Source organism: Electrona antarctica, assembly GCF_951216825.1.
Source record: "Electrona antarctica genome assembly, chromosome: 2".
Classification (NCBI taxonomy): domain Eukaryota; kingdom Metazoa; phylum Chordata; class Actinopteri; order Myctophiformes; family Myctophidae; genus Electrona; species Electrona antarctica.
The window spans coordinates 2,359,291-2,372,463 of NC_136807.1; the positions used below are offsets into that span (position 1 = coordinate 2,359,291).

A 13,173-nucleotide genomic window follows, 5' to 3' on the forward strand; every position below is an offset into this window, starting at 1 on the left:
AAGCATTATGGGAATTGTAGTCCAGGAAGGAAGTGAGCCCATCAGTGTCTGTATCATCCAAGCCCCCCAGTGAGGCTCTCCAGCGTTGAAGCACTCGGCCCTAGTGGTTGGAGCGTGAACTGCAGGCGGACCCGTGGATTCATGACAGGGAGACCCCGTGCAGCAGCTGGGCTTTAACATTGATCGCTCGGTTGCACTTCCGCATTTGACCACCAAAATGTGGTGGTCAAATGCGGAAGTAGACGGTTCTTCCGGGTGCTTCAAAACGCCACTGAGCAACTTCCACTGAAATGAATAGGGGGGGGGGTTGCTATCCATTTATTACTCTAGGGTATCATCATGGACACTGCTAAAACCACTCTTAGTTAAAGAGGGTCCATTTGGTTCCTCTCTCTCTCTCTCTCTCTCTCTCTCTGTAGTTTACAGGCCAGTGCTACTGTAGTCCAGGCTTCGGGGGGAAACAGTGTAATGAGTGTGAACAGTTCCACTGGGGAGACCCACGGGTGCGCTGTGAAGGTAACTCATCTTAAACGTGTGTGTGTGTGTGTGTGTGTGTGTGTGTGTGTGTGTGTGTGTGTGTGTGTGTGTGTGTGTGTGTGTGTGTGTGTGTGTGTGTGTGTGTGTGTGTGTGTGTGTGTGTGTGTGTGTGTGTGTGTGTGTGTGTGTGTGTGTGTGTGTGAGTGAGTGAGTGAGTGAGTGAGTGAGTGAGTGAGTGAGTGCCTGCCTGTGTGTGAGTGCCTGTGTGCGTGCGTGCGTGCGTGAGTGGAAAACGTTTTCTCTGAAAGAATATATATTCAATTGCGTCACATTTCCACGATTTTTCAAAAATAGCAGATCTACAAGCTACGAGCTTCTAGATCTGCTATTTTTCAACAGCTAAAGGATATTACAAAATGCTTTAGCTGAACCAGGCACATCTCATCTCCTTCTCAGTCTTGTTTGCCCTCAGTCACTCCTCTCATACGACTGCTTACCTCCGCACACTAACCTCTCCTCTCCCCCCTCTCCCTCCCCCCTCTACCCCCCCCCCCCCCCCCTCCAGAGTGCAGCTGCCACCACCTGGGCTCGGAGACGGCGCAGTGCGACCGCGCCACGGGCGTCTGCGAGTGCCGCGAGGGCGCGGCGGGGCGACGCTGCGACGAGTGCGCACGCGGCCACGCGGGCGTGTTCCCGGCGTGCGCGCCCTGCCACCCCTGCTTCAGGCTGTGGGACGAGGCCGTGCAGCAGATCAGGACGCACCTGGAGCGCATCCGAGACGCCGCCGACAGGATCGGCCACGAGAGGCCCGGCGAGTCCACGGCGGGTGTTGGTAACGTGCGCCTCCGGGACTTGGAGAGGAAGCTGCGGCAGGTCCAGGACCTGCTGGCCGGAGGAGGAGGAGACAGCGAGCGCGTACACCAGCTGATCGGGCAGAGCATCGACGACCTCAGGTGATATTATATTATACAGTTTAACAGGACTATAGAGCGTCGCCAGCAAGGCCACCAGCTCAGTGGCCTTGTGGTTAGAGTGTCCGCCCTGATACTGGGAAAAAACACAATGTTTTTCGCTGATCAAATAATTTGTAAGACGAAAAACAAAACAAAAAGTGTTGTATCCTTCCATGTATTTCTTCTTACAAATCGAAAACTATTCAAAAAATCAAACTTTGCTGTAAAAAAAATCAACACTGTACTGTACCACCTCCTACGGCAGAGCTGAGATCGCCCTGACGGACGGCCGTCTGATGAGCGTGGTCCAGGAGCTCCAGGGCGTGACGGAGAGAGACGGGACGCTGCGGGACACGCTGACCTCTCTGGAGGGAGAGCTGAGGGGCATCAACAGCACCCTGGGAGGGAAACGCAGACAGCTGGAGAACTACCTCACCTCAGGCTTCACTGGTGATTAAACCATTTTGGGGCGGGAACCCCTTTTGGTGTTAGCATTATGTTATGCTTTAGCTATTGAAAAATAGCAGATCTACAAGCTCATAGCGCGCCACCGAGTGGCGCGCTACGAGCTTGTAGGTCTGCTATTTTTGAAAAATCGAAGAACGACTGACATAGAAACATAGCTTTTTCAGAAAACTGTCAGGATGTAGAAGACATTTTTTAGAATCTGATCTCAGGTCAAAATGGGTTAAACGTTCACGGCACGCACCATCACAACCTTTCTTTCTTTCTTTCTTTCTTTTAGGGATGTCCCGATCACATTCTTTTTGCTCCCGATCTGATCATTTGATTTTGAGTATCTGCCAATACCGATTTTTCCCGATCAGATATTTATATTTTATAGAACGCGTTTATGCCACAATATAGTACAATATCCAAAATGACAATATCCAGTCTAATATCATGATATGGAAACAATATTGATGCTTTTTTGCTCCCGATCTGATTCCGATCATTTGAAAGTGACGGCCCTGATTTTCGATCACGTGATTGGATCGGGACAACCTTCCTGTCTGTCTTTCTTTCTGTAGTAACTTGAATACTGAAGACGCCACACAATGACCACGTTATCAATAGGCTTCTTGTTCATTTCTTTCCAAGGCAGGAAACACAGACTGAACGGCAACGCGCGCCAAATATAAGTAGCTGTTTCCCCAAGAGGGTGGTTAGGTTAGCGTAGATATTTAAAAATAAAATAGATGCTTCACTGGCCGCTGCAGTTCATTGGAGCGACGTGTCTCCAATGAAGGCAGGAAGTCAAGCGGAAGCGCTGAAGGCACGCTGCGTCGCTGCCCAAGGGACGTCACTCATGCGACTCCTCCATCCATGTGTCTCGCTGTCACTCTAGTGACTACTGGTCAATCACAGCGCAAAATCACAAAATTGTGCCTTCAATTTTGACACTCCGCCCCAGAGCCGGAAGAGGCGTCTACCTTTTTATGTCTATATGTGACCAGGTCTAGCAAAATGGTCCTCATCTCGCCTATAATGAAAAGGCAGAAAATCTAAAATAAACTTGATTTTTTTCTTTTTTTTTTGTGATTTTCGTTTTTTTTTCATATTAACACAGCTTGAATGTTGAAGAAGGTTTTCATTCCAACAGATTATTGATTTGGGCAAATTAAATGTATACATTTATAAGTCAAAGTAGGCTAGCCAGCTCTAGGTGTTGAAATGTTGTGAACATTCAAAGGGGATTTTCTCAGCTTTGGGTAAAACGGCACAATCATTTTAAAATGGTCATATCTCCTTCAAATATTTTCCAATTTCATATGAAAGCTTACATTATGTACTTTAATAATCTGTAAAAAACTGAAAAATTACTCTGGTCGAGATGAGGGCCTATTTGCCAGACCCGGTCACATATATGGTTGTTACTTTCCTACTGACTGCCTTGTCCCGGTCTGGTGTACTTGTGCCCCCTCTTGGCCAGGCCCTGTAAATACAGTCCTCATTCCTTAACATGCCTATAGTAATATAGTAATAACTATTTTCTTTCTTTCTTTCTTTCTTTCTTTCTTTCTTTCTTTCTTTTCTATTCCCTCCCAGATAAGTATGAGAATGTGAAGAAGTACTTCAGTGAGTCCACGGAGGCAGAGCGTCGGTGCAACGCCTCGGTGTCTGGCCCGTCCAGCACCGTGGGACAGTCCAAGGCCACCCGCAAACGCACCCAAGGCCTGCTGGACGCCAAGAAAGACCAGTTCCTCCGCATGGTGGCCGCGCACAAGAAGTCACTGGACGAGCTGGAGCACAAAGCACACGACATGGACAAGAAGGTCCATCACCTGAGTCACAAGGTAGGAGGGATTTTCGTTTTTTCATATGAAAGAAGGGAATCATAGCTTCAAATTGACATATTGGTTGTTCAGTTTGACCCACCAGTTTTGGAGATATGGCTTATAGAGTAATGTCTTGCAGAGAAACAGCGCGTTGAGAAAACTAGGCTTGAAAGGTTCACTTCTATGGTCTCTAACATTACACCTAGCTACATGTTTAAGCATTTATTTCATATTTACATGTCTTCTGTGGACTCTAACATTACACCTAGCTACATGTTTAAGCATTTATTTCATATTTACATGTCGATTTCAGCTCTGACACTTATTTCAGACATGCTCTAGTATGTGAAGAGTCTGCCTGTGCTATTAACTCATTTTGAAAAATTTCTAATTTGCGGGATGGCAGTCTTTCAGTCAAATCTGGTCACATATGTGTAGGATTATCAATCTATTTATGATTGTCCTTAATGTCCTAATACATTTATATTGTATAAAAATCACACCCGTGTGAAGTGAGGGGCACTAATATATTAAAGTCTAACTCATGTTGATTAGGTGATGTAATGGTGATGTAAAACAAAACGGTGCCAACACAAACATTAAATTCCCTTTTTTTGTTAATGGCATTTAATGTTTGTGTTAGGGACAAGATGATTTAAAATGTACAAGATGAGGAAATTTTCCCTTCATTGTCAATGGCGTTTTTTAAAACAAACATTGAACTAAAAACAAACATTACACCTGTATAAAGGAGGGCTCAAAAATACAATGGGTGAGGTCCATGGCTAACAATCCGTCCTCCTCCTCTTCCCAGGTGTGCGGTGGTCACAGCAATGCCAGCGCCAACGGCAGTTGCCCGGCGGACAGCCGCTGCGGTGGCGCGGGATGCCGCGACAGCCAGGGTCAGCGGCACTGCGGCGGGGGGGAGGGGTGCAACGGCACGGTCAGCACTTCCCTGACCGCCTCGAAACGAGCCAGGGACGTCAACGACAACCTGAGCGCTGCTAGCGAGGAGCTGCAGCGCATGGCCAAGAAGGTGTGTTGCTAAAGCTGTGAATTAACCCATTTTATGTTATGCTTTAGCTATTGAAAAATATCAGATCTACAAGCTCGTAGCGTGCCACCGAGTGGCGCGCTACGAGCTTGTAGGTCTGCTATTTTTGAAAAATCGAAGAACGACTGACATAGAAACATGGCTTTTTCAGAAAACTGTCAGGATGTAGAAGACATTTATAGAATCTGATCTCAGGTCAAAATGGGTTAAGTGACAAAAACCCATTTTGTCATTGATGGTGAACACTGTGTTGCAGAGACGTTTTGGACGGAAACAGGAGCCATGATTTGGATGTGGGTTTTTCTCCCTTTCTTTTTATATATTCATGATTCATATTCATGATAACTACTTTTTATATATGTGATGTATGCCATGCTTTTTGTTATTGCTTAATGTAAGTCGCTCTGGATTAAGAGCGTCTGCTAAATGCCTAAATTGTAAATTGTAGTATATATATATAATTTTCATCCCACGATTTTGCAACCCATTTTTTCATCCGGTGTCAATTATCTAATCATCCTGGACGCTACACTTCCTCTGCCAACCTGGGGAACCGCAGGTCGGTCGGTAGGATGGCGGAATTGGATCTCGCTGTCTCTCCACGTTTACTGTACTTTGAGTGTTATCATCTCTACTGGTCTAAATGTCTCTTCTCTCTTGGTGTCTCTTCTCTCTTGGTGTCATGTCTCTTCTCTCTTGGTGTCTCTTCTCTCTTGGTGTCATGTCTCTTCTCTCTTGGTGTCTCTTCTCTCTTGGTGTCATGTCTCTTCTCTCTTGGTGTCTCTTCTCTCTTGGTGTCATGTCTCTTCTCTCTTGGTGTCTCTTCTCTGTTGGTGTCATGTCTCTTCTCTCTTGGTGTCATGTCTCTTCTCTCTTGGTGTCATGTGTCTTCTCTCTTGGTGTCATGTCTCTTCTCTCTTGGTGTCATGTGTCTTCTCTCTTGGTGTCCTGTCTCTTCTCTCTTGGTGTCTCTTCTCTCTTGGTGTCATGTCTCTTCTCTCTTGGTGTCCTGTCTCTTCTCTCTTGGTGTATCTTCTCTCTTGGTGTCATGTCTCTTCTCTCTTGGTGTCTCTTCTCTCTTGGTGTCATGTCTCTTCTCTCTTGGTGTCTCTTCTCTCTTGGTGTCATGTCTCTTCTCTCTTGGTGTCATGTGTCTTCTCTCTTGGTGTCATGTCTCTTCTCTCTTGGTGTCATGTCTCTTCTCTCTTGGTGTCTCTTCTCTCTTGGTGTCATGTCTCTTCTCTCTTGGTGTCATGTCTCTTCTCTCTTGGTGTCTCTTCTCTCTTGGTGTCATGTCTCTTCTCTCTTGGTGTCATGTCTCTTCTCTCTTGGTGTCCTGTCTCTTCTCTCTTGGTGTCATGTCTCTTCTCTCTTGGTGTCATGTCTTCTCTCTTGGTGTCATGTCTCTTCTCTCTTGGTGTCATGTCTCTTCTCTCTTGGTGTCCTGTCTCTTCTCTCTTGGTGTCATGTCTCTTCTCTCTTGGTGTCATGTCTTCTCTCTTGGTGTCATGTCTCTTCTCTCTTGGTGTCTCTTCTCTCTTGGTGTCCTGTCTCTTCTCTCTTGGTGTCATGTCTCTTCTCTCTTGGTGTCATGTCTCTTCTCTCTTGGTGTCTCTTCTCTCTTGGTGTCATGTCTTCTCTGTTGGTGTCCTGTCTCTTCTCTCTTGGTGTCATGTCTCTTCTCTCTTGGTGTCATGTCTCTTCTCTCTTGGTGTCATGTCTCTTCTCTCTTGGTGTCATGTCTCTTCTCTCTTGGTGTCATGTCTCTTCTCTCTTGGTGTCATGTCTCTTCTCTCTTGGTGTCATGTCTCTTCTCTCTTGGTGTCATGTCTCTTCTCTCTTGGTGTCATGTCTCTTCTCTCTTGGTGTCATGTCTCTTCTCTCTTGGTGTCATGTATCTTCTCTCTTGGTGTCTCTTCTCTGTTGGTGTCATGTCTCTTCTCTCTTGGTGTCATGTCTCTTCTCTCTTGGTGTCATGTCTTCTCTCTTGGTGTCATGTCTCTTCTCTCTTGGTGTCATGTATCTTCTCTCTTGGTGTCATGTCTCTTCTCTCTTGGTGTCATGTCTCTTCTCTCTTGGTGTCATGTCTCTTCTCTCTTGGTGTCATGTCTCTTCTCTCTTGGTGTCTCTTCTCTCTTGGTGTCATGTCTCTTCTCTCTTGGTGTCTCTTCTCTCTTGGTGTCATGTCTCTTCTCTCTTGGTGTCTCTTCTCTCTTGGTGTCATGTCTCTTCTCTCTTGGTGTCATGTCTCTTCTCTCTTGGTGTCTCTTCTCTCTTGGTGTCATGTCTCTTCTCTCTTGGTGTCTCTTCTCTCTTGGTGTCCTGTCTCTTCTCTCTTGGTGTCATGTCTCTTCTCTCTTGGTGTCATGTCTCTTCTCTCTTGGTGTCATGTCTTCTCTCTTGGCGTCATGTCTCTTCTCTCTTGGTGTCATGTCTCTTCTCTCTTGGTGTCCTGTCTCTTCTCTCTTGGTGTCATGTCTCTTCTCTCTTGGTGTCATGTCTCTTCTCTCTTGGTGTCATGTCTTCTCTCTTGGTGTCATGTCTCTTCTCTCTTGGTGTCTCTTCTCTCTTGGTGTCCTGTCTCTTCTCTCTTGGTGTCATGTCTCTTCTCTCTTGGTGTCCTGTCTCTTCTCTCTTGGTGTCATGTCTTCTCTCTTGGTGTCATGTCTCTTCTCTCTTGGTGTCTCTTCTCTCTTGGTGTCATGTCTCTTCTCTCTTGGTGTCATGTCTTCTCTCTTGGTGTCATGTCTCTTCTCTCTTGGTGTCCTGTCTTCTCTCTTGGTGTCATGTCTCTTCTCTCTTGGTGTCATGTCTCTTCTCTCTTGGTGTCATGTCTCTTCTCTCTTGGTGTCATGTCTCTTCTCTCTTGGTGTCATGTCTCTTCTCTCTTGGTGTCATGTCTTCTCTCTTGGTGTCATGTCTCTTCTCTCTTGGTGTCATGTCTCTTCTCTCTTGGTGTCATGTCTCTTCTCTCTTGGTGTCATGTCTCTTCTCTCTTGGTGTCCTGTCTCTTCTCTCTTGGTGTCATGTCTCTTCTCTCTTGGTGTCATGTCTCTTCTCTCTTGGTGTCTCTTCTCTCTTGGTGTCATGTCTCTTCTCTCTTGGTGTCATGTCTCTTCTCTCTTGGTGTCATGTCTCTTCTCTCTTGGTGTCATGTCTCTTCTCTCTTGGTGTCCTGTCTCTTCTCTCTTGGTGTCATGTCTCTTCTCTCTTGGTGTCATGTCTCTTCTCTCTTGGTGTCATGTCTCTTCTCTTGTCATGTCTCTTCTCTCTTGGTGTCATGTCTTCTCTCTTGGTGTCATGTCTCTTCTCTCTTGGTGTCATGTCTCTTCTCTCTTGGTGTCATGTCTCTTCTCTGTTGGTGTCCTGTCTCTTCTCTCTTGGTGTCATGTCTCTTCTCTCTTGGTGTCATGTCTCTTCTCTCTTGGTGTCATGTCTTCTCTCTTGGTGTCATGTCTCTTCTCTCTTGGTGTCATGTCTCTTCTCTCTTGGTGTCATGTCTCTTCTCTCTTGGTGTCATGTCTCTTCTCTCTTGGTGTCCTGTCTCTTCTCTCTTGGTGTCATGTCTCTTCTCTCTTGGTGTCATGTCTCTTCTCTCTTGGTGTCTCTTCTCTCTTGGTGTCATGTCTCTTCTCTCTTGGTGTCATGTCTCTTCTCTCTTGGTGTCATGTCTCTTCTCTCTTGGTGTCATGTCTCTTCTCTCTTGGTGTCCTGTCTCTTCTCTCTTGGTGTCATGTCTCTTCTCTCTTGGTGTCATGTCTCTTCTCTCTTGGTGTCATGTCTCTTCTCTTGTCATGTCTCTTCTCTCTTGGTGTCATGTCTTCTCTCTTGGTGTCATGTCTCTTCTCTCTTGGTGTCATGTCTCTTCTCTCTTGGTGTCATGTCTCTTCTCTGTTGGTGTCCTGTCTCTTCTCTCTTGGTGTCATGTCTCTTCTCTCTTGGTGTCATGTCTCTTCTCTCTTGGTGTCATGTCTTCTCTCTTGGTGTCATGTCTCTTCTCTCTTGGTGTCATGTCTCTTCTCTCTTGGTGTCATGTCTTCTCTCTTGGTGTCATGTCTCTTCTCTCTTGGTGTCATGTCTCTTCTCTCTTGGTGTCATGTCTCTTCTCTCTTGGTGTCATGTCTCTTCTCTTGTCATGTCTCTTCTCTCTTGGTGTCATGTCTTCTCTCTTGGTGTCATGTCTCTTCTCTCTTGGTGTCATGTCTCTTCTCTCTTGGTGTCATGTCTCTTCTCTCTTGGTGTCATGTCTTCTCTCTTGGTGTCATGTCTCTTCTCTCTTGGTGTCATGTCTCTTCTGTCTTGGTGTCATGTCTTCTCTTGGTGTCATGTCTTCTCTGTTGGTGTCATGTCTCTTCTCTCTTGGTGTCTCTTCTCTCTTGGTGTCATGTCTCTTCTCTCTTGGTGTCATGTCTCTTCTCTCTTGGTGTCATGTATCTTCTGTCTTGGTGTCATGTCTCTTCTGTCTTGGTGTCATGTCTCTTCTCTCTTGGTGTCATGTCTCTTCTCTCTTGGTGTCTATTCTCTCTTGGTGTCATGTCTCTTCTCTCTTGGTGTCTCTTCTCTCTTGGTGTCATGTCTCTTCTCTCTTGGTGTCCTGTCTCTTCTCTCTTGGTGTCATGTCTCTTCTCTCTTGGTGTCATGTCTCTTCTCTCTTGGTGTCATGTCTCTTCTCTCTTGGTGTCATGTATCTTCTCTCTTGGTGTCATGTCTCTTCTCTCTTGGTGTCATGTCTCTTCTCTCTTGGTGTCATGTCTCTTCTCTTGTCATGTCTCTTCTCTGTTGGTGTCATGTCTCTTCTCTCTTGGTGTCATGTCTCTTCTCTCTTGGTGTCATGTCTCTTCTCTCTTGGTGTCCTGTCTCTTCTCTCTTGGTGTCATGTCTTCTCTCTTGGTGTCATGTCTCTTCTCTCTTGGTGTCATGTCTCTTCTCTCTTGGTGTCATGTCTCTTCTCTCTTGGTGTCATGTCTTCTCTCTTGGTGTCATGTCTTCTCTCTTGGTGTCATGTCTCTTCTCTCTTGGTGTCATGTCTCTTCTCTCTTGGTGTCATGTCTTCTCTCTTGGTGTCATGTCTCTTCTCTCTTGGTGTCCTGTCTCTTCTCTGTTGGTGTCTCTTCTCTCTTGGTGTCATGTCTCTTCTCTCTTGGTGTCATGTCTCTTCTCTCTTGGTGTCTCTTCTCTCTTGGTGTCATGTCTCTTCTCTCTTGGTGTCATGTCTCTTCTCTCTTGGTGTCATGTCTTCTCTCTTGGTGTCATGTCTCTTCTCTCTTGGTGTCATGTCTCTTCTCTCTTGGTGTCATGTCTCTTCTCTCTTGGTGTCTCTTCTCTCTTGGTGTCATGTCTCTTCTCTCTTGGTGTCATGTCTCTTCTCTCTTGGTGTCATGTCTTCTCTCTTGGTGTCATGTCTCTTCTCTCTTGGTGTCATGTCTCTTCTCTCTTGGTGTCATGTCTCTTCTCTCTTGGTGTCCTGTCTCTTCTCTGTTGGTGTCATGTCTCTTCTCTCTTGGTGTCATGTCTCTTCTCTCTTGGTGTCATGTCTCTTCTCTCTTGGTGTCTCTTCTCTCTTGGTGTCATGTCTTCTCTCTTGGTGTCATGTCTCTTCTCTCTTGGTGTCATGTCTTCTCTCTTGGTGTCATGTCTCTTCTCTGTTGGTGTCATGTCTCTTCTCTTGTCATGTCTCTTCTCTGTTGGTGTCATGTCTCTTCTCTTGTCATGTCTCTTCTCTCTTGGTGTCATGTCTTCTCTCTTGGTGTCATGTCTCTTCTCTCTTGGTGTCATGTCTCTTCTCTCTTGGTGTCCTGTCTCTTCTCTCTTGGTGTCATGTCTCTTCTCTCTTGGTGTCATGTCTTCTCTCTTGGTGTCATGTCTCTTCTCTTGTCATGTCTCTTCTCTCTTGGTGTCATGTCTCTTCTCTCTTGGTGTCATGTCTTCTCTCTTGGTGTCATGTCTCTTCTCTTGTCATGTCTCTTCTCTCTTGGTGTCATGTCTCTTCTCTCTTGGTGTCCTGTCTCTTCTCTCTTGGTGTCATGTCTCTTCTCTCTTGGTGTCATGTCTCTTCTCTTGTCATGTCTCTTCTCTCTTGGTGTCATGTCTCTTCTCTCTTGGTGTCATGTCTCTTCTCTCTTGGTGTCATGTCTTCTCTCTTGGTGTCATGTCTCTTCTCTTGTCATGTCTCTTCTCTCTTGGTGTCCTGTCTCTTCTCTTGTCATGTCTCTTCTCTCTTGGTGTCCTGTCTCTTCTCTTGTCATGTCTCTTCTCTCTTGGTGTCATGTCTCTTCTCTTGTCATGTCTCTTCTCTCTTGGTGTCATGTCTCTTCTCTCTTGGTGTCATGTCTCTTCTCTTGTCATGTCTCTTCTCTCTTGGTGTCCTGTCTCTTCTCTGTTGGTGTCATGTCTCTTCTCTTGTCATGTCTCTTCTCTCTTGGTGTCATGTCTCTTCTCTCTTGGTGTCATGTCTCTTCTCTTGTCATGTCTCTTCTCTCTTGGTGTCCTGTCTCTTCTCTCTTGGTGTCATGTCTCTTCTCTCTTGGTGTCATGTCTCTTCTCTTGTCATGTCTCTTCTCTCTTGGTGTCATGTCTCTTCTCTCTTGGTGTCATGTCTCTTCTCTTGTCATGTCTCTTCTCTCTTGGTGTCATGTATCTTCTCTCTTGGTGTCTCTTCTCTGTTGGTGTCATGTATCTTCTCTCTTGGTGTCTCTTCTCTGTTGGTGTCATGTCTCTTCTCTCTTGGTGTCCTGTCTCTTCTCTCTTGGTGTCATGTCTTCTCTCTTGGTGTCATGTCTCTTCTCTCTTGGTGTCTCTTCTCTCTTGGTGTCATGTCTCTTCTCTCTTTGTGTCATGTCTCTTCTCTCTTGGTGTCATGTCTCTTCTCTCTTGGTGTCATGTCTCTTCTCTCTTGGTGTCATGTCTCTTCTCTCTTGGTGTCATGTCTCTTCTCTCTTGGTGTCATGTCTCTTCTCTCTTGGTGTCATGTCTCTTCTCTCTTGGTGTCATGTATCTTCTCTCTTGGTGTCCTGTCTCTTCTCTCTTGGTGTCATGTCTCTTCTCTCTTGGTGTCCTGTCTCTTCTCTCTTGGTGTCATGTCTCTTCTCTCTTGGTGTCATGTCTCTTCTCTGTTGGTGTCATGTCTCTTCTCTCTTGGTGTCATGTCTCTTCTCTCTTGGTGTCATGTCTCTTCTCTGTTGGTGTCATGTCTCTTCTCTCTTGGTGTCATGTCTCTTCTCTCTTGGTGTCATGTCTCTTCTCTCTTGGTGTCATGTCTCTTCTCTCTTGGTGTCTCTTCTCTCTTGGTGTCATGTCTCTTCTCTGTTGGTGTCATGTGTCTCTATCAGCTCCAGGACGTGGCCTCTCTAACCCAGGAGGTGAAGAAGCAGGCCAGGGACACCCTGGACAAAGCCCGGAGGAAGAAGAGCCATTTTGAAGACTCCAACAAGAAGCTGAAGGACTTCATTCAGAAGATCAGAGACTTCCTCACCGGTACCCCTGACCATTAATCATCATCTTTCTGATTAAGAATTAAAGAGAATCCTGATTAAATATGCCACAGCCATTCAGTATTAGAGTGTCAATCTCAGATCCACATCCCATGTCATGGGTGGCTGTGGCTCAGGAGGTAGAGCAGGTCGTCCAATGATCTGTGGGTCGGCGGTTTGAATCCCAGCTCCTCCTGTCCACATGTCGAAGTGTCCTTGGGCAAGACACTGAACCCTGAAATGCCTCCAATGAGTCGGTTGGTTCTAGCTTGTCATAACGATAGATAACTTGTAACCAACCATCTTGTAACCAACGCGCTCTGACTTATGGGGCAGTATTATGCGTGTCTTAAGTACCAGGTCTTATTACTTAACTTAAGACCTGGAGGCGTGATCAATGCCATTTGGCTATTCTGAGTGGCCAAACAGCATTGACCACACCTCCAGGTCTTAAGTTAAGTAATAAGACCTGGTACATAATACTGCCCATGGTGCGTTATCCGCTTAAATGCCATAGAAAGCATGGGTGGACCCCAGGCTAATAATAATAGTGACACCACGCTGGATCTGTCTCTTCCTTCCTGCCCAGAGGAGGGAGCGGACCCAGAGAGCATCGAGAAGGTGGCCCTGCAGGTGCTGGCCATCACTCTGCCCGTCAACAGGACCAGCCTGGACACGGTCATCCAGCAGATCAACAGCAGCATGGCCAACCTCACCGACATCGAGGGCATCTACAACCACACCTCAGAGCAGCTCCACAAGGCCAAGGACCTGCTGCACAGGGCCAAGGATGCCAAGTGAGTGGGAGGGAGGGAGGGAGGGAGAGAGTGGGAGAGAGTGGGAGAGAGTGGGAGGGAGGGAGGGAGGGAGAGAGAGTGGGAGGGAGGGAGGGAGAGTGGGAGGGAGGGAGGGAGAGAGGGAGTGGGAGGGAGAGTGGGAGG

The 13,173-nt window shown here is 46.5% G+C and overlaps 1 protein-coding gene across 1 annotated transcript in view; it reads left to right on the plus strand.

Moving 5' to 3' along the window:
* The window catches only part of lamb2l (laminin, beta 2-like), a gene marked incomplete at its 5' end in the record, with an annotated part of 75,358 nt that overhangs the window by 54,801 nt on the left and 7,384 nt on the right, over positions 1-13,173 (plus strand). The window contains 7 exons of the mRNA XM_079491727.1: positions 420-516; positions 1,043-1,430; positions 1,696-1,880; positions 3,480-3,727; positions 4,524-4,745; positions 12,092-12,236; positions 12,822-13,029. Coding sequence (XP_079347853.1) covers positions 420-516; positions 1,043-1,430; positions 1,696-1,880; positions 3,480-3,727; positions 4,524-4,745; positions 12,092-12,236; positions 12,822-13,029 — 1,493 coding nt within the window. The remainder of the gene's footprint in view (positions 1-419; positions 517-1,042; positions 1,431-1,695; positions 1,881-3,479; positions 3,728-4,523; positions 4,746-12,091; positions 12,237-12,821; positions 13,030-13,173) is intronic.